At 33.4% G+C, this 22,130-nt stretch overlaps 1 protein-coding gene across 3 annotated transcripts in view; it reads right to left on the minus strand.

The window, feature by feature from the left end:
* The window catches only part of Tip60 (Histone acetyltransferase Tip60), a 48,953-nt gene extending 34,661 nt beyond the window's left edge, over positions 1-14,292 (minus strand). Inside the window, exons 1-2 of one of the 3 annotated variants that reach the window (XM_089085985.1) lie at positions 14,141-14,292; positions 2,689-2,746 (exon numbers count right to left, since the gene is read on the minus strand). In XM_089085985.1, coding sequence (XP_088942111.1) covers positions 2,689-2,746; positions 14,141-14,167 — 85 coding nt within the window. In that variant the 5' untranslated portion in view covers positions 14,168-14,292. Of the gene's footprint in view, positions 1-2,688; positions 2,747-13,889; positions 13,955-14,140 lie in introns of those variants that run through there. The other 2 variants (XM_089085987.1, XM_089085986.1) reach the window with 2 other exon arrangements.
* Between the last annotated feature and the right edge of the window lie 7,838 nt (positions 14,293-22,130).

Here is a 22,130-nt window from a genome sequence, read left to right on the forward strand (position 1 = left end):
GATAAGTTTTACTGATGACAATTTTTTTTTTCATCTTTTTTTTTTGCACTAAACCTAATTTTCAAAGAGCCAGGGACATAGAAGTAAAAACGTTTTCTTGTCCCCTAGAGTCCCTTGGGGTCTATTCCCACCTGAAAACTGCGATTATCAACGATTTTTCTTTTGCCTGTTTCAAAATTAAGAAGATTTTAGGGTAATATTTATTTTCGCCAGTGTTGCCATGTTAAACCATGAAAAAAGATCAGCAAAACTAATCAGTTACGTTTTACAACACTCTTCGTCCGCAAAATTCAAACACTGACAATTGGCTGACTCCAAAAGACAGCTACATCTTCAAAGGTAAGCTACAGCTTTTTAAGCTATTTGGTGCCATATGTTTTAGCTATTTTTTTTCTGATTTTCCACCCACGTTTATCAATATTCAATTTTATAAATTTTTACAGCCTCAAATACAAACTTTTCATATGGCTGAGATTACGAATGATGACAGTTTCAAGCAAAGCATATTTGTGATTAATAAAATTATGAGAACATGAAAATAACTTTGGTATGGTTGCCAGCAAAAAAGATGATAGCTTTAGCACAAAGCATAACTGTGATTACTAATATTATGAAAACCTGAAAACAATTTTCTTCAGCTGTGAGAACAAAAGATTACAATTTTTAGGCCAAGCACACTAATGATCACCTATACCGGGGAAATATGAAAAAGTTCTTCACATGGCTTTGAGCATGAGAGATGACTATTTTTAGCACTAAGCATACTTGTGATTTCAAATATTACGAAAACATAATTTTGGTACAGTTGTGAGCTCAAACAATGACAAATTTCAGCACAAAGCATGCTTAGAACTACTAATATATTGGAAATAGATCATTATATATTGGAAATAGACTGTGTTTTAAATAGTATTTTAAAATCACAGCAAAATATACCAACATATACAATAAATTAATATCATCTTATAAGGAAACATACTGCTGGGGAACTTAAAATTTCGGAAAAACTATATACATTTATCATTATCATAAATAAGAAATTGCATACACATAAACTGAAATCACGGAATATTCGCTATGCTTCTAAGTACCTGCAACTTTTCCCCCACTGCATCAGCATTTGGGGGCCTAAGGCAAACTGGGAGGCAAGAGGGGGTCAATGAAATACTTCCGTGTGAAAAATGGGGGATGAAAGCTGAGAAGAAAGCAAATAATAGCGATTTGAAAAAAAATCATAAGCAGTTCCCAAGGCTGAATTATCCAAAAGCTAGTTCCCTAGAAACTCAACTGCATCCCAGGATAAAAGTATCTTTCCTATATTTATTTTTGTTGCTTTTAAATTGTTTTAAGTAGCCAAAACTATTGCAGAAAATAGGCACTCAATATAGGCAAAAAATAAAGACAATTGAAACATACAAATGCAAGGATAAAATATTTTTATTGAAATAACTTACGTTGTTTCCCTTGAAAGGCTGTAAAATAAAAGTTTTGTATCCAAATGCCACACAAACTCTTTGACTTTAGATTTTTTTTTTTCTTCTAAGTCTCTTTTAGTAAAGAGGTGAGTTCAAGGTTAGGCATTAGTAGGTTATGATGGGATGTTCTGCTTTTAAATTTTTATATTCAGAAATAAAAAAAGAAAAGGCACTACCTCATCAGTCATTTTTTTGTTCAGGAAAAAGGAACGCCACAGACATCCATCCATATCAACAACGAAAGTCCTCCTGTTGAATTTTTAAGTTAAGAAATCCCTGTAGAAAGAGTGTGACCTATTCAATTTTTTTTTTCAATCATTTTTTGTTTTACCTTCAGAAAAAATAAACCTTTTAAAGGTCAAATTCTTCAAGTTCGAGCTTGAGAATACACCTATCTGTTCAAACTAGGTTCTAATTCTTTTTCCTACTCTTCTATCCTTAATACATTTGGAAATGTAAAAATGAAATATTTGAGCTAAGACTGAAGTTGGCAGGACATAAATTAAATATTAAAAAGCACTGTTTTTATAAAAATTAAAAACCCTAGAAATTTTCAGCAGATGATAACAATCAGATGACCTAAACCAAAAAGATAAATTTGGAGCCATATAGGGTAGTAAAATTCGGAAAGAGGTAAAATAAAATTTCTACTATTTTGTCCAATTTAGTTATAGAACATAACTAAATTGGATAAGAGAACAAGAAGGAATCCAAGAAGGATGTTTTATTTTAGTGTAGGTGACATTAAAGTTTGGAATTAAGTGAAAAAGATTATTATGTCACCAAGAGGAGAGGAGGTGGGATAAAAAAAAAAAAAAAAAGAAAAAAAAAAGGAGAACACTTACATAAACATAATCATTCAACAACCATCAGGGAAACCTGTGCATTCATATTTGATGGTTGTTTTCATTCTTATAACCTACTAATACTAGATATTTGTGCCTCACTTATAAAGCAAAAATTACAAAACTGACAAATCAGAACAATAAATTACAACATAAATAAAAATAAATAAATTGAATAAATGCGATTTTAATTTAAATCATTTACAACTTCCAAGAAGGTAACGTTTGAACCTGCCCTTGAACTGGCTAACATTTTAGCCCATTTAGTTTTAGTATGGAGCTAGTTAAATTAGCCTATTTACAACACTAAAAAAGTGAAAATAACTGGTTTGGCTTTGGAATGACTCCCTCATAAGACAAGAACTTACTTGAATCATCTGTATTTCTCATCCTTACTGAAAGGCGACATCCTTCAACAATTGACGACTGAAAAAAGAATTTACGCATTAAAATCAATTCAATAAAAAAAACTCTGTCATTTGAGCAATACAATGTCCAATGAGATTAGCTTTAAATATTAGAAAGAATAAATTTAGCGGTTCATATAACTATATATGGCCTATATATATTTTTACGATAATTTTCATGTCTCCAGACTGCTAAAAACTGTTTAGCTGAAGTTCTATAAGTAAGAACTATGTCCCACTTGTCAACTATTTAACCAGGTTTTCTCCCTAGAATTGTGATACTACTTAGAATTCTTTGCTTTCAGCTGTTATTTCATGCAGGTATACCAATTCATGAAAATGCAGGAAGGGAAAATATTTTAAAAATAAAGATACGCAAATAAAGTATTTTTCAGAATCTAACTGGCGGGGGGGGGGTGCATATTTTAAAAAAATACCTTAATTTTATTTCAAAATTAAGGGATTACGCATTTTGTTTTACCTCATACCCCCCCCCCCAATGGTGCCCCTGTGATCATGCCATCAGCCAAACTACTTGTTTGATTTAATGGCTGGTAACAAAAGATTATTGAGAGCTTGACGGACTATTTCTTTATTTTCTGCAGGCAACTTATCATTTTTTCTGCTTCTAGTCCTGTTTTGTTTGCATCAGTTTTGCATTCTCAATAAAACGCTAGTTTTTCAGAATTCTACAAAAATAGGAAAATATCCCAAGACAGTTTATTTGAAACAGTTTTTTACAAAATATGTTGCAAAAAGTGCAAAGCAGCAATTTTAATTGTTTTAAGCTTTAACTTTACTAATTGCTTTCATCAGAATTTTTTTAATTGCTTATTTTATGCTCTTAAGTGGTATTTCTGCTTCTGTATTTTCGAATAATTAAGCTTAGAAGAATAATGCTTACTTTCTGCTTGAAATCAAATGGCTATTCAATATACTACTTAAGTCCAAGAAAGAAAAAATAGCATTTTGCTATGCTTGTCACATCTGTTCAAAATGAGCAGTGTTATTATTATTATTTTTTTTATTCAACAAGAAAAAGGCAGCAGGGGTTGACATGTCCCCTCCCCCTTAGATGTCAGTAGTAGTATCTATCTTACAGGCCGAAATAATAGAATTATTCCCTCTCTGTGTCCTGATCTCTTTTGTTGCTAAAGAAAAAGGTGCTAGATCTTTTAATTTTGAGTCATTTGAACCTCTTTCAATAATTTACTACTACTGGTTTGATATGATCACCCCCGAGGAAAAAATAAATGTGAATAAGTGACAATTCTTCTCTGGAAAAAATAAGAAATACCAAATTTTGTATATAGTTGATTTAGGAACATCATGCCTGTTGGATTTCATTATGTATTCTTTTTTCAAGATTGCTCCCCTTTTCCAACAACTTTGTAAACTTACATATGCTTATAGCTTTTGCTGAGATACTTTAGAAATAGTAACAATCAATCTTTATCTTTAAAAGGATCAATCTTTATCTTCCCTGGGACACAAGAACATTGAAACAAGTTTAAAAATAGAAAAATGATAAGTATTTCCATTTAAATCTTGGTAAAAACAAAGCTCTTGGTAGTACCTGCAACCCCTAGGAAATTTTCTTGCAGTATCCTACTCATGATGACTATATTTATCTGAAGACTTGCTGAACATTAAAAACCTGGGCATAAAAATGCACTTTTGGGGATTACAGACCCCTCCCCCCCCACACACACATATGTACAAAGATGAACTGGCCTCCTTATCAAAAGATCAGTAAACAAATCAACTCAGTAAAAAAAGCTTCAGACAAAAAGACTCTATAAATTGTTCACTTTGTATTAATTAAAAACACTTTCCAAAAAAGACATTTTTTAAAGAAAAAGAAAGGGCATATTAAACTTAGGACCAGCTGAAATAAATTCCTATAAAAATTCAAACTCAAAACCACCAGAAATTACTATTAAAGACTAAATGAAACCCAAAATAAACAGAAATTAAACAAACAATCATAGCTAACAGATATACAACAAGTACTAATACAAATAAATAACCCTTGAACAAATTATTTACACAAATCTTAAGACAAGTAGAACTTAAATTGAACATGTAAATCAACCTTAAAACAAACAAATACCACTGCAAACAAGAGTTTGGCTACTGCCCCCTTCCCTAAGTGTAAAAGTCTAAAGCCTACTGCATCATTTGTGCTTTACTGAAAACGAATTATATTACAAATATTTTCTTTTGTACTTATTACAATATTGAAAATAAAAATTAAGGTGAAATAAAATCTTGAACTGCTGAACTTTCAGTGGTTAATATCATTATATATCAAATATTCACTTTAATTTCATTTATTCTTTCCAAGGACTCACTTACCATACTATCAGCACCTGGAGCTTTATCATTTTTTAATCCTATTTGTACTCTCACTAATTCTTCTTCACAAAATATATCTTCCTTCACATGTCAAATACTTTTTAACTCTTTTCCTGCAACTCTATCATGGTTTAGTGTATTCTCAAACGTTCTGCCCATCTCTCTTTAACTCTTACATTATCAATAATTGTGAGACTCATCTGAATCACTACAATCTCAATCAGTTGGTTATACAGGGGTATATGCTACAGTGTCTGATACTCTACACTTTTAGGTCCTAAAATGAGCAACTAGTATTCTATTACTAATACCTTCCCAACCTAAACAAAACTTTACAGCTTCCTTATTCATCATGAGCCTTACTCTCTACCTATGCAACCCATCCTTCATGCCTGAGTAAATAAATTTTATACTTTTAGGTACATACTGGGATATGAATTTCTGGAACTCCTAATAAGCCCAGTTTGAAGCAAGTGAGTTCCTCAGTCCATACAGTGCAATACCAACATGGCTTTCTCCTGTATTGAATAAAATAAATAGATTTTTTTAACATTGTAAAATTCTAAGTTGCAATTTTCATATTCATGAAATCATTGAAATTACTACGGCCTCAGAAAAAGCAATGGTCCCAGAGCCAGTGCAGAACTGGGACAAACATATCTTCTCAAGTTTACACAAAGTGCTTAAGCCAGCTTTAGAACAAGACAGCAAGAAGTCCATAGGACCTCTAGTATGAATGGAGGCTTTGTGCAATCCTGGGACCATATTGGTAACAGCATGGTTTTTCTACACTTGGTAATGTGTTTCTATAAACAAAAGTCAAAATTCTTCACAGACAATCTTAAACCTATTATCTCCATCTCATTATATATTAATGCCTACAAATGAGGCAACCCATAATAGATAACTTAGCTGACTTAGTCCAAAAAAAAGCCCACCAACAAAGATCAAACCCAAAAGAATCATCCATTAATTAGAAACCAGCAAAAAATGCTGTGTCATTTATTAGGCTATGATTTTCTCAATGGACACCACTTCTCAAGGCTGCCCTCCAGTGTTGTTAGCAGTCACAGTGTTGGTTAATAAAATTTGTGAAAGGTCCACCCTGATGCCATGCAAGCAGGATTTCTTGGTCAGGGATAGGGATAGAGAAAGGAGCTTACAACAGAGTAGAGGCCCCAAACCATCTCACAGCTTCAACCTTTTATTCCTGCCCTATCCTTGTCAGAGCCATTAAGAGCATTTGTTCAGAAGAGCCCATGTAAAACTGCATGCAACATGTGTTAACTATAATTGTTCTGCAAATTATAAAGTAAGAATTGTTTTTTTTAACATGTTTCCTTATCTATAGGTAGCTATCTAGGCAAACATCAAAATTTTCACATAGGGATTTCTGGTAGCATCAGACTTGAAAAACAATCAGAAATAAAATATAAAAAAACAAGTCTTTCAAAATGGAAGTAGCCCATGCCTAAGAGAATTTTTCTGGCAAAATCATCAAAAAGAAATTTTCTAGAAGGAATTTGCAGCAAGCAAGGATAGAATTGTCCAAAATTAATTTGCTGTGTGGGGGAGGGGGGTAGAATTTTATTGAGGGTGAACTTTCCAGGTAGGAATTTATGGGGGGGGGGGTCTAATGGGAAGGGAGGCAGAATTCCTGGCATTATTTGAAAAAATGTCAGAAATGAGATAAAAAACAAGTTTGTTGTAAGTCTAGGAGCAATCCAGTAAATAATGAAACATGTTAAGAAAAATTCTAACTTGATAATATGCAGGTTAATCCTAGTTAACATATTTGAAGGGTGAGAGACTTTATCTTCACTTGTTTCACTATTGTACAATTTTTTTTATGGCAAAATTCTGAAAAATATACACAAATTTAACTGCATTTTTCATTTTCAAATAATCTAAATTTGTAGTAAGACACCATCAATGCCAACTACCAAAAACATATTAATAGACAAATACTGATAATTTAGGTCAAATAAGGGGTAAATTTTTTGTTGTTCGTATGATTGACTTATGAATAAAGTAAACACACCACTTGATGCCCTTTTTTATGCTCTTTCCAAATATAATAATTATTTTTATCAGAAATGAATTTTACCCCCACCCCTATATATACCAATTCAGGGTATATATTTATACATTAGGGGTGGGAGGAAAGTTTAAACTTACCTCTCATTTACATCAGAAATAAAATTTTACCCCCTATCCCCCTAATGTACAAATATATACCCTGAATTGGTATATATACGGGTGGGGATAAAATTAATTTCCAACACAAATGATTAGGGTAAAAGACCTCTTTTTGGGAAAGACCACTTTTCTTTGGCATTTTGGAAACATAGCAATGGATTTTTGGACTGCCCCTTTTTTACTACAGTATGACATAATGCAAGTGTAGACCCAATCATCTCTCACTAGAGCCAGCCCAGTGGGAGTAATTTGTCATCATAAATCCAATGTGTGGTCTCTGTTTTGACAAGCTAATACAAGAAATAAAAACAAGAAATACAAACAAATAAAACAAACAAGAAATAAAAGTTAGATTTTTAGAATCAGAAGACAATCAGCTTTCTATTAATATGTGAATAATACTGAAACACTGAAAAGATATTTACATCAAAATAGGCTAATTGGTATTTCCAAAAAGAGGTCTTTCTAGGTAAGTCAATAAACTAATCATTTTCAGTGAATGATCTTAAATAATTTTTATAATAACCATGTTGCTGCATAGCTTGGATTTTTAGCTATTCATTGGCCTATACACACCTTTTCAACTCTAATTTGATAACAAGATATGAGGTTTTAAGTTTTACATAATTTTGCTCAATTGGTCTTTTACCCTATTATATTCGGAAAGAGCATAAAAAAGGAACCAAGTGGTATTATTACTTTATGGAAGAACTTGAGTAATGTAAAATAATTACTGTTGGTTAGTTTGGAATAAATTAACATTTGTAATGTATTGTCTTATGATTGAGTAAGACCTGTTACGCAAGAGCCGCTTATTTGTTTATCCAGTGGCGGTTACAAGTTTATTCTGAATATAAACCATTCTGAACTGTGATTCTGATTTTTGATTGAGTGTTAAAATTATATTTATTCGTATCAATTTGGTACATTTAACCCGAAGAGGAATTGCTGCTGACCTATTGGCCTAAATTTCGAGTTGTTTTGGAGCTGAGTTCGAGATTGGCGTTAGGAGTCGTTCTTGGAGCTGAGTTCGGGGTTGGCGTTTGCCATGCCCTTGTAATGGCTAACGCTTAATGCACGTTGGCAGCTCCGTGGATAAATATTTGTTACCTAGTAAGGTAAGCCGTTTCTTGTTTAAGTATTTCTAAGATGGGACGTCGGCATAAAGTCCAGCGTGCTGGAGCTGATGGAACTAGAGCAGTTTTAGATGTTTCGGCCACTTCTAGCGAGGAGTCCCAGTCCCCATTGTTAAAGTTGTCCAAAGATTTTGTTACAATGCTGGCAATCGTGAAAGAAAACAGATCTAAGTTAGACTCTATTGATGGACGTATGAGATCTCTGGAACAAAGGGTTATATCGGTGGAAAAAGCGCAGCTTGAGTTTCACGCATCGGTTACGGAAGTTCAAGCCCGTGTAGTATCAGCTGAAAGCGAAACTGATAGCCTAAAAAATCAGATTAGCGTCATCACGAGTGAAGCGATGCCACTGAAGAAAAACAATATTGCTCTGGCAAGTCGCTTAATGATGTGTGAATGCCAGGTATCTGACAGTAACATTATTGTTTGGAATTTGCCTTGCGATAGTAAGGAGGACGCTAGTGAAGCGTTTAAGCAAGTATGTCTGACTGGGCTTGAATTAAGTGAAGTTTACAAGTTCACAGTGCTACAAAACGTGAAAGAACATAAATTTTTCAAATTTAATGTTTTTTCAAGGGAAAAGAAAATAGATTTACTAAAAGTTAGCAAGAATATGAAAGGGAAATCTGTAAGGAATCTGAAAGAGATTTATATTAGTGATGATGCCCCTCTTTCTGTCCGGGAGGCACGAAAAAGTCTTTTTGAAAAGAAGGCTAAGCTAAAGGATATAGGTATTTCAGCTTGGGTGTCTAAAACTGTTCCACCATTTCTTTATTTTGATCGTCCTAATGGTTTGCGAGCCAAATTCTGCCCCAGTGATATAATCCTGGAGCTTAATTCACTGCGCAGTGATAGCAATGCGCATCAGCGCAGTCAAGCAAGGGGAAGAGGTTTACGTGGTGGTGAAGGTAGAGAAGGAGTTTAATATAGGTTCCTATTTGACAATATGGTAATCTTGTGAACGGACGGTTTGTAATCGTGTGAATATTGTTTAGTGTCAGTTATGAAATTTATAATAAGCGGGTGTTGCGTTTATGTATTAAATTATTCATTTTTTTTTGTGTTATGAAGTATTCATTGTTTTTGTTATTTATGTCCCCTATGTTGGTGATTCTTTTTGTGTCATTATTTTTGTTCCATATTTTCTTATCTTTTGTTTTCTTTCAGGATTTGTTGGTCTGGATTTTCTTGGTTCTTGGTCATTTCACTCATGGTATGGTAAGGTTACTATTTTTTTGCATTCCAAAATTCCGGTTTTCATCCCTTTGGATTGATTATTTTGAATGTCAAGTTTAGGTAGGGAATGGGTGGGTTTTCTTGAGAGTGATTTGATGAAATTACATGATTTGGGGGGAGGGGTACTTCACAGAGATTTTGATGTGGGTGAGTTTCGTGAGGTTAATCCTGATTCCCGTTATAAGTTTCTGTGTGATTTGAGTTCTATTAGTTGTCAAAGTGAATTTAATATTTTTCATTTAAATTGTCATGGGATTGGAAGTTCATACCAGTTTTTGAATGAGTTATGTCTGCAATCAACCCCTCATGTTTTAGCTTTAACGGAGACTTGGTTGAAGAACCATAGTTCTTCTCTGTTAGAGATTGGTAATTATAAGCTGTATATTAAAAATAGAGAGATGCATCAACATGGCGGTTTAGCAACTTATGTGTGTAATGATTTTGAGGTTAAGGTGAAAGATGATATAAGAGTTAATCAAGAAATGGTGTTTGAAAGTATGGTGTTAGAATTGCAGTGTCTTAATTTTAAGTGTTTCATGATTGTCGTTTATAGACCCCCTTTGTATAATATAGATGAGTTTAGCTCATTTTTAGAAGAGCAATTGGATAAATTACCAATTTCAACTAGACATTGTTTTATTTGTGGTGATTTTAACTTGGATTTAAGAACTGTGAATAGTAACCTTAGAGCTAGGGAGTTTCTAAACACTATGCTAGGTTATGGACTACAGCCTTCTATTAATATATGTACAAGAGTGAGCCATGATTCTGCTACGTTGATTGATAACGTTTACTTAAATACTGGATATAGTAGTGTGAGTGTTATTGTAAACGACGTTTTGGATCATTTCGGTCTGTTGGTATCTATTCTTTCTCTTTTGAACCGGCCAAGATCAGAGCGTTCTGAAGTACCGAATAATTGTTTTCCTGTTATTAATGTACCGAAGTTAAAAAATGAGCTTGGAGGGAAAAATTGCGATTTTTTATATAGTAATGATATGGATGTGAATGATAAATTTACACTTTGGTATTCGATGATTAAGGATACAGTGGTTGCTTGTAGTCAAGTTAGGAAGAAACATAAGTATTTTGATTCGCTGAAGAAGCCTTGGGTTATGAAGAGTATTCTACTTTCTCTAGCTAGGCGACAGCAATTGTATAAAAAGTCCGCATTAAGTAATAGTATTAGCGATGTAAATATTTATAAAGCATATAGTAATAAGTTGAATAGTATACTTTGTAAAGCTAAGTTAGATTACCTGAGTGATAGTTTTAAAAATGTGGAGGGTAGCCCAAGAAAGACTTGGAATGTTATAAATTCTGTTATTAAACCAAATAAGCCTGAAATTGTTTGTAGTCTTGTTGATGGTGAAAATATTTGCCAAACTACTGAACGTATGTGTGAGCACTTTTCTAGTGTAGGGGGCCAGTTAGCGTCGTCTGTTGAGCAGCATGCAAGTGATGGTGATTTTACTCAGTTTTTGCCTGAAAGTAGTGACGTTTCTATGTACTTGCGACTGGTTACTGAAAAAGAATTGTATGATGTGGTAAAAGGTATGCGAAACAGTGCATCTGGGTCAGACTTTATTTCAACAAAGGTTTTCAAGTCAATTTTTCCTGTGATATTGCAACAAATTTTGTACCTGATTAATGCTAGTTTTAAATGTGGTATATATCCGGAATGTCTTAAAAGTGCCAGAGTAATACCTTTATTTAAAGGGGGTGATAAAAAAATGTGAATCATTATTGACTGATATCCCTCCTTTCTGTTATATCTAGGCTAGTAGAAAAACTTATTAATTCTAGAGTATCTGAGTTTTTGGAGAATATTTCCTTTTTCCATTCTAATCAGTTTGGTTTTTGTAAGGGGATGTCTACTGAACTGCAGTTTTATTTTTGACAACGTTTGTGCATGATGCTTTGGACCAAGGTTTTAAGGTGGCATCTATTTTTTTAGATATTGTTAAAGCATTTGATTCAGTTGACCATGAAATTTTAATTATGAAGCTAGAAAATTGTGGAATTAGAGGAAATGCATTGAATTTATTTGAAACTTTTTTGAATGGGTATCATCTGCTTTTATTCTTGGTTTATATTAACAACTTACGATTTTCTGTTTTGGATTTGTTAGATAGTGCACATTCTAATTGTAGGGTGATTATTCCTAGTTTTGCAGATGATACCCATTTTACTGCTGCAGCAAAGACTGAATCTGATTTAATAGATATAATGATAAGAGGTATGTTAGGTATAGATAAGTGGATGAGAGTGAATAAGCTTTTGTTAAACCATAGTAAATCAGGTTTTATTATGTATGGTAGATCATCAAATTTTTACCCTTGGGTTGTTGATTTGCAAATGGAGAATTATGTAATTAAGCATGCAAATACTATATGATACCTTGGTGTTATTGTGGATGAATGCCTTAGTTTTAAAAATCATGTTTCTTTTATTAGTAGTAAGATTGCAAGAAATGTTGGAATGATGAGAAAGTTAAAAAATATTTTCCTGGATTCTGTTTTGAGATTGATTTATTTTTTGTTAGTTCACCCGTATTTAGTATATTGCGTGAGTATATGGTCTAGCACATTTTCAGTGCATTTGCAGCAGTTACGTGTGATACAAAATATGGCTCTGTGAGTGTTGTCCAGAGATAATTGGAGAACCTTGGTGAGATCCCAATATGTACAGTTAAATATTATGCCTGTCAGGTCTTGGAAAATTTTACCATGGGTTATTTATGTTTAAATATTTTTCTAATTTGGTTCCCAAGTGTTTTCAAATTTTTTAAATTTATTTATTTCTGGTGATGATGTACACAATTATCCTACTTGTCATGCTAGAGATATACAGACACCTCAAGTTACTAGTACTACATCGCTATTTTCAATACATCATGTGGGGCCAGTTGTCTGGAATAATTTGCCTGTTTCTTTAAAAAGATCAGCAAATCTATGTGAATTCTGTCGGGGCCTTAAAACCCTTTGTCTCCATAGGTATGAATTGGTATGAATTTGTTTAAAGGGTGGTATAGTTGAGTCACTCTCAGGTTTGCCTGGAACCCATTTTTCCTATATATTTTTTTGTGTTTGTTTATTTATTATTTATGGGATGGCGGCAGGAAGTTTTGGAGTATGTGAAGCATTGATTTTTGGTTATTGTGACCAGGAGCTGAGTGAGTGTAAGATTTTCATTTTTTCTTCTTTTTCTTTCTTTCTTCTTTTTCTCTTTTTTTAGTATGTTATTATAAGTGTTAATTTTAAGAGGGTAAATACTTCTGAACAAGCACTAGCTTATAGAAGGTCATTTGTTTTTTTGTGTTGTGTTGTTTTTGGAATAAACCCTTATCTTATCTTATCTTAACAACAAAAAATTTACCCAAATATATACCCTGAATTGGTATATATAGGGGTGGGGTGAAATTCATTTCAGACAAAAGTGATTATTATATTTAGAAAGAGCATAAAAAGGCACCAAGTGGTATATTTACTTTATTCATAAGTCAATAATATGAACAACAAAAAATTTACCAAGTAAGTTTATGTTAGATTAGTTAGATGGCACTTGACAGTGTTTGTTTGTAAAGGATTTTCAAAACTTTGAGAATAGACAAAAATATGTAGAAATGTGATAGAAAAACTGGAAATACAAGGAAAGAAGTGAAGATAAAGGTTCTCCCCCTAAAAAATATGTTAACTAGGATTAGCCTATTCTACATATTATGAAGTAAAAATTATTTCCTTAACATGTTTCCTTATGTACTGGACAGCTCCTAGACTTACACCACAAGTTTTTCATCCAAAAGTAAGGAACAACATTAGAACTTAAAACAAACAGAAATTATTCAGTATATGAAAGGGGCTGACCATCATCAATACCCTGCTTTTTATATGCTAAAGCTTAACCTTTTGTTGCAATTCCTTAAGAATGACTTGTGAATCACAACAGCTGTTTAATTTGAATCAGGAGCTTTTTCATAGGTACTAAAAACTTTAGCAAAAAGAGCAGGGTATTAAGGAGGGGGCAGTCCCTTTCATACAATAAATAGTTTGCATTTACATTATATTTTAGAGTTGCTCTTAACTTTCAGTTGAAAAAACTTGTTTATTTTCATTTAATCCAAACAAAAGGCAGTAGCCCATAGTGTTGAGTATTTTAAGCCATATTAGCATGTGTGCATAAGAGAATGAGAAAAAATCTCAGCAAGAGATGGCATGCCAAGTGCATGATTACCATAATCATTTTGAGGTGATTTGAGCGGGCTGTATCACCTAAGTTAGTTTCGTAACACAACTTTTTTACGAAAAGGAAAAATTCTCGGTACTGGCATTTAAAAATTTTTGCGCTTTTACGAATTTAGTATTTTTATTAATAAATGGCAGACAAAGCAGCTTCTAAAAACAAACATGAAATCGATTACTAACAAAGGTTTTTTTTAAGATTATTGGAAAACAAAAAATTATACACATGAAATAATAACTTACAGACACTTCAGAAACGATGTCTTCCATAAACTTGTGAAGAATTCTTTTAACCAACGAAATTAATGTTGAACTTTGAAGTTACTGATTACTAAACGATACACTATTGTCACCTATCAATTACGATAATAGATGCTGCAATATTTAGCAAAAAGTTAGAATCATAATAACAAGCGCTGGAAAAAAGTTTCATAGAAGATAAATTGGACTATTAGAAGGTTTATAATCAAAGTGAATCTGTCACTTCTAAGTCAGGAATGAACCTAAATCTTGAAAATGCTCTGGTGAGTTGTTATGTGAGGGAGAGGTATCATTGCTGTCTGTTGACTCTTCTGAAAGATACACTAGGCTAGCAAAAAAGGATTGTAACCCTAGGCCTACTATTCTCAATTCCAAGTTTTTCCCAATGATAATCATTAATAAAATTCGGTAAAATTCTACTTTAGTTACTTTTTGCTATCTTGGAAAGGTTTCAGGTTAGGAAAATGAAACTTTCAGTGATGGGTCTATGGGCTAAAGTATGTCCTGGGAAGGCATTACAAAATACCTACCTCCACTCCTTCTCTCTCTAAAGAGTCCTGACCTCTGATGACCTTTAAAATCTGTGTGTTATAAAAGTGAAACCTTACAAAATAAATCTTCTGCTTAAATAAAGTGCAACAAAATTGTTTTCAGCTTCACAACTTTGCTCAATCCCAATTTCTAAGATTTAAAAATATGTAAATACATTTCCTAAATTTCAAAGAAAATAACATTGATATGGCTTAAAATTCTACTCAAATAACAGGAATTGCATTTTCAGAACTGAAGCTAGAGAAAAAGAAACTGATAATTGAAAATTAAAGTAAAATGTTGTCATGTTGGCAAATTTTAGGAACCTCTAGAGGAAGAAGTAGTGGGGGAAGGTACTTCAAAATGCCTTCCTGGGAAGAAGAAGAAGAAGGAATACAAACCTAAGCCTATTCAGTGTCAGAAGTGTTTCAAACTGGGACACACAACAAACAAATGCAATGAAATTCTCCAAGAGTGTAGTAATTGTAAATCTTTCCATCCTAAAGAGCTGACAACTTACAACAACACTCAGCCTACATGCATCAATTGCAAAGGCCCACATGAATCTTCAAATAAATCATTATGCCCTGCATACAAGAAAAGAGCTCTAACACTCCAAATATCAACAGAGAAGGCCATCCCATACCCCTTTGCAGCAGTGGAAGCAAATGCTGCCCAACAATACCAAATAAAGCCTGTAATGAAACCAACCAACACTCCCAAGTCAAATGCCCCCCCTGCATCAAGCCCCCCCGATAAAACACCATCTTCTAAGCCCCCTAGCTCAAATCCCTATCAGAAGGAATCACCAAGCCAACAAGCCTCCTTATCCGGTGAGATGAGGCCAGCCTGGCCCTCCCTCCCAAGAAAAAACATCCAGAAACACTACCAGGAATCAATCCCTTAACCAACAAACAGGATGCACTACTAAAAATGCAATCCCCAAATATATGCTTATTCATTCTAAACTGTAATGCAGTTCAGGCCATGAACATACATAAACTACAGAAAACAAAAATTATTGCAGAATTGGCAAAAATCTACATCCCAGATGATATGCTCATTCAAGCAAAAAAAGATCTTGCTTTACTCTTAACAAAGCTGAACATTGATACACAATTATATGAAGAATAAATCAACAACACAACATTTATCAATACTCCAATGGAATGTAAGATCACTCACAGAAAATAAGCTAAATGAACTAATATCATTTATGAATAATAATTCAATTAATATTGCTTGCCTCCAGGAAACTCATTTAACCCAAAATCAACAAATTAAGTCTCTGGGATATACTATTCTGAGAAAGGATAGATCTTCAGAGAGAAAAGGAGGTGGTGTAGCTTTATTAGTTAATAATAATATAAAATTTTGTGGCATCAAATTTCCAGATTTTGAAAATGATGTTGATGTAATTGGTATAAGTGTTTGGCTGAATAATTTAAAAACCTACATAATAAGCTTTTATAACCCTAATGGCCAAACTACAGATGCCAAGGATTTCTTTAATTATATAAATAATTCTAATATGTTAAAAAATATCATTATCTGTGGTGATTTCAATGCCCACAACCTTTTGTGGGGGAATAAACCAGCAAATAAAGCTGGTAAATTTATTGAGGATATGACTTCAAATAATAATGAATTAGTTGTTGCTACCCCTCCAAACCTGAATACTTATTTCAACCCCAAAAGTGGCAATTTCTCCACAATTGACCTACAAATTGTGTCTTCAAATTGTGACCTACAAATTTTTTGAACAAAATTTACATAAATAAAATTGATAGTCTATGTACAGACCACTTTGCTATAGTTTGCTCCCTAAATGAACCTGCTGAAACTTCATCTCATACATCCAAATATATCAACACTAAAGCAAATTGGTCTATTTTCCAAAATAAGCTAAATGATGAAATTACAAGTTTCACCCAAAGTTCATGCATTTCTAACACAACAGTTGACACACATGCTGAAGCCTTGACATCTTTACTAATAAATACTGCTAATCATGCTATCCCCAGGACAACACCTAAGAAAACATTCCCTAAACAAATTCCTAAAGCATGGTGGACAAATGAGTGCCTAAATAAATGGAGGATAAAAAAGGCAGCTAGGACAGAATTCATACAAAAACCAACACCTACTACATATTTAAAAAAATTACAAGCAGAATCTAATCTAAAAAGGACTATAATAGATGCTAAATATAAATACTGGAATAATTTTGCAAATAATCTCTCCAGAGAAACAAATGAGCCAATTATACATAAAGTCATAAGCCACATATGTGGGAAAAAGACTTCTCCCAACCCACTCCTGTATGAGCTTATACATAATAATACCCATTATGACAATGATAATGAAAAGGCTAACCTATTTGCAACTCTTTTTGTTAATAAGCTAACATCAAATAATCAAAGGAAACTGTCCACAATTCCTATGAACCCTAGTTACCAACCACGCCCAGGATCCGAGTACATAACTAATCCATTTTCAATCCAGGAATTGAATAATGCAATACATCATATTAGGTCCAAAACTAGCAGTAGCTATGACAATATACACCCTACATGGATAAAGATTCTCACACCTTCATACAAACAAGAACTGCTAAATTGTTATAATCACGCTTGGGCATCTTCTAGGTTCCCCAATATATGGAAATGTTCGTCCCTCCTACCAATCCTAAAGAAAAATAAACTAAAAGATAACCCTGAGTCTTATAGGCCCATAATGATTACTCCTGTGATGGGGAAAACAATGGAGAAAATGATCTATCACAGACTCCTCTGGTTTGTTGAGAAAAATAACATGATCCCACACACTCAAACTGGATTCAGGAAATAACACTCCTCAACAGATGCTTTCATTTTGCTAACAAATGCAATAAATGAATCTTTCTCAAAAAATAATATCCTAGTGGCAGCTTTCCTAGATTTTGAAGGAGTTTATGATAATGTGAACCATCAAATCCTTTTAAATAAACTTGCAAACCTTGGAGTACCTCCTAAGCTAGTATCCTTTATTAAATCCTTCATAGAAGTGCGAAGTTTCATTGTTTGTTTTGGTTCAGCCTCTTCACCCCAAAATACAATATCCAAAGACCTACCTCAGGGAGCAGTCCTCAGTTGCCTCCTTTTTGCCCTATATATCTGGGACATGAACCTACCCCACACGAATCTACAATATGCTGATGATCTGGTGCTATGGTCATCTGGCAACACCTTTGAGATAGCACAGTCAAATCTGCTAAAGTCACTTTTCCAGTTTGAAAAATTATCTCAACATTCAGATTTACCCATTGCATCCACCAAGTCAAAAATAATCCAATTTCACCAGAAGCGAAACCGTGTTAATGCAAAACTAACTCTAAATAAAACAACTACCGTATTCCAGAAGATAATAATATTAATTACCTAGGTCTCATGCTTGACCAAAAACTTAATTTCCACCTCCACATTTCAAACACAATAAAAAAATGTTATAGAAAAGCAAATATACTAAAAAGACTTCTTTCCACACCCTGGGGTTGTAAGGAGAAAACCTTACTCCAGTTTTATAAATCACATATAAGACCCCATATTGACTATGGGCTCATTGTCTATGGTGCATGTGCAAAGACCCAGATGCAAAAAATTGAAACAACACAAAATGATATAATACGTCTCATATTTGGTCTTAGGAAACCCACAAGCACCAAGTTTCTGCTCATGGAGAGTGGATTAACAACAATAAGGGAGAGACGTAGCTTTCTCTTGATAAAACATCTTACAAAAATTGAATCAAATAGCTCACACACATTACATAATTGGTTAAGAAATCCAGCCATGTATAGAGGTATTGTAGATGAGTATGCCAATATTCAAAAGAAGTTCCCTGTACCAGCAAAGTCTAGTGCACCTACTGTCCCCCCATCCCCCCCCTGGAATTGGTCATGTCCCATAATAAATACTGAATTTTTAAAATGGACTAAAGATTTATCTCCCATCGCTGTTGTTCCGACAGAAATTTGCAGAACTTAATGCAATTACCTATAAAAATTACTTCCAAATGTTTGTTGATGGGTCAAAAATGAATGAGAAGGTTGCAAGTGGTGTTTTCCTTCCTCACCTGAAAATTGCAATGGGAGAGAGATTATTTAATAATTTATCTATAATGTCTGCTGGGTTAAATGCCATAATCATGGCATTAGAACACCTTAAGCAAAACCAACCTTTGATTGAAAATTCGAATAATATTATCATCTATTCCGACTCCTTATCAAGCCTTGAGTTGCTGGCCTCAGCTCCTCAATATAAGTTGGACATTGACACTTATTATTGTCACAGTATTATTGATAATCTTGCTTCAAGTGGCATAAAAACTTACTTTCAGTACATTCCTAGCCACTCTGGCATAAGTGGTAATCATCAGGTTGATGAAATAGCAGAAAATGCTATAAATATTGACCAGCCAAGTGGGAGACCAATCCCAATTAGAGATATTTACCGATGGAGGCTATCAGATATTAATTTTAATAAGATTAATCCTATCCTTTCCCCTTTCCCAAGAAGTATCTTTCTAAAATTTATCATAGAATTCGTTCTGGAACAAATGGACTAAATTTCCTTGCATTCTCATATAAGTTTTCTAATTCAAGTGGTTCAATTTCCCTGCCCCCTCTTTGCAGGCATTGTAATATGAATAATGAAACAATTGACCATTGCCTATTTGAATGTAATATGCTGACGTCTGCACAACATAACTTGCTTTCTAAACTGTTAAAATACTTCAAACACCACAAAATTCCCCTCTCAGCCAAGAGCCTAGCCAACTATACCTACACACGTAGCATAGAAATCGACATCTATCATCTTATATTTGAACTCCTACAGTCGAAAGATCTACTGAAAGATATTTGAAAATATCTAATAAATATGAGGCAATCAAGCCAGTAGCTCCGTAGCCCACAGAGTGAATCAAAAGGAAAAGGGCTAAATAGTTTTACTGAAAAGTCCGCCTGCTGTTAAATAGAAGAAGAAGAAGCCTGTAGACCCATCCCTGAAAGTTTCATTTTCCTAACCTAGCACCTTTCCTAGATAACCTAAAGTAGCTAAAGTAGAATTCTACCTAATCTTTGCCACCATGAAAATGTACTCAATCCATGATAGTTATATGAGCAGTCCACCACACAAGGAGACATGTTCAGGAAACCATTTTTACTTCATAATATGCACAATGATCCTAGTTTATATATTTTGCAGCAGGAGATCCTTTATCTTCACTTCTTTACTTGTTTTTCTAAGAAATTCATGAATTTCTTAGAATCTAAATATTAATAGACTATATAGCCTACCCCCCACCCCCTAATGTTAGGCTGTATACCCAGAACTGCATTCTGAATCTAAATATAACCTTTATTTGCATCACAAATGAACTTAATACCCACCCCTAAATATATCCAAATCAGAGTATATGTTTGCACATCATGGGGGTAAGGTTCATTTGAAAATAAAGGTTCTCCTGCTGCAAAATATATTAACTAGGATTATTGTGCATATTATAAAGTAAGAATTGTTTTCTTAAAATGTCTCCTTATTTGATGAACTGTTCATACATCTATATCCAATCCATAATAATCTACACCCTTTCCTTTTTTCTAGGGCCTAGAAGAGTGCATAGAGACACACAGGCCCAGATTCACCAATAGGCCCAGGCCTATGGGGTCACAATGAATTATCATTGAGTGATTTTTTCTTAACAAAAACTGAACGGGTCTGGTTTACTGTCAAAGTGTATGGTGCACTTTGCTGCCATGTTGCCTAGTCACAGAAAAGTGATTTTAAAACAACACAGGAATTCCTGGCCACTTGTAAACTGTCAGATATCTTCCAAGCATGGCATCTGAGAGTTTGGTATCACCTATTTCTCTTTCATCACTTTTGGCTCATCAGTTGTGTTATGTTCAGTGCTCCCATATCTCTGAATTCCAGCAGATTTCTCCAAAAATCTCACCAAAATGGAGCAGCAAAAATGCTTGGGCCTAGAAGCATCAAAGCTTTAAATATGACCCTGGTGACACCTCTGACAACAGGTACATGCAGTGTAGGTGAGAAACCCAGTAGTAGGACACCTAACCATAATTTCAGCAGTTAATCAGTAAATATTTAGTGGTCCTGATTTGCATAGGGAAATATTCTAAAACTTTGGAAACTACTTCGAAACATTTTGAAATAAGACTACTTATGTACATCATTCTTCAATGTGCTTTGCTTCACTTTACCCCCTTCCCCTATAAAAGACAAATATATAAACACAAAATTAAAGATAATTATTATATTTTTAACCATGCAACTCTCCTTCTTATAAATTTAACAGTAACCAAGTAGCAAGAAGAAAATAGTTGCAATACTGAAAATACAATGAGTAGGCTATATATAATTTGGGAATATATTTGTCAATTATGGGGTGGGGAAAGAATTTAAAGTGAAGCAAGGAACATTTAGGAATGATATTTGTATTTTAGAATGCTTAAAAGTAGTTTCCATAATATATTAATGTCTCCATATGAAGAGTAGAACCACTAAGTATTTGTTGTAAAATCTCTGTATACCACCTAGCAATCAAAATATTATGGAATTTGTCTAAATTTTCTTAATAATAATGTGATAAGATTGAATATTTAAGCCATATACAATGCTGAAGATTTTTAATGCATTGATAGTCAGTAGTAGAGTCTAATATTTGACAAACATTTAAATCTTAATCTTAAACGTTTAAGATTAATTCAAAGCTTAATCAGACATTTAAAGAGCCTGATCTTAGAAAATACTTCCTAATCTTAGACACAGGATCTTAAATTTAGTACACATCTGGATCACAGACAGACTCAATCTTGAAAGATTTACTCTAAGAAAAGTGTTGTGAAGCAGAATAATTGTATTTAGATAGGCTGTAAAGATAACTTCTGTCTAAATTTAAACGCTGAAAACAAGGTTTTATATTTTTGATTCTAGTCACCCAATCCCAGCTAGCCTAGTTCTGATGATTAACAGATCTTAACTATCTAAATAAACATAAATCATGTTAAAAATTAGGAGATGACAGGTATTGTCCATGTTTTGGAAAGATACATTTTAATCAAGATATTTGTATAAGATTAGGCACTGTCCAAGTCCTGGTGTCTTACCCCTATCTAAATTTTGACAAAATGTTTGACCTTAATTTTGGAGTTTCAGTCTCTTTTTGATTTGCTTTAGCCTGTAAAAATATAGCTTCAATTGTTTAAGAAGGATTGTAAGGTATATTTTTCCTAAATTTAAGAAATAGATTTTCAAATCAATAAACCCTTACAAATCTGGATTGGTTAAAGTTTTCTTCTTTAATATTTTACAATCTTTAGCTAATCAATTGGCTGGAAGAAAAGAGTTGTGCTACTCTAAAACTAGTATGACAACTA

The sequence above is a fragment of the Artemia sp. Qi Xiang Cuo genome, chromosome 3 (assembly GCF_049724085.1).
Source record: "Artemia sp. Qi Xiang Cuo chromosome 3, ASM4972408v1, whole genome shotgun sequence".
In the NCBI taxonomy this organism is placed as follows: Eukaryota; Metazoa; Arthropoda; class Branchiopoda; order Anostraca; family Artemiidae; genus Artemia; species Artemia sp. Qi Xiang Cuo.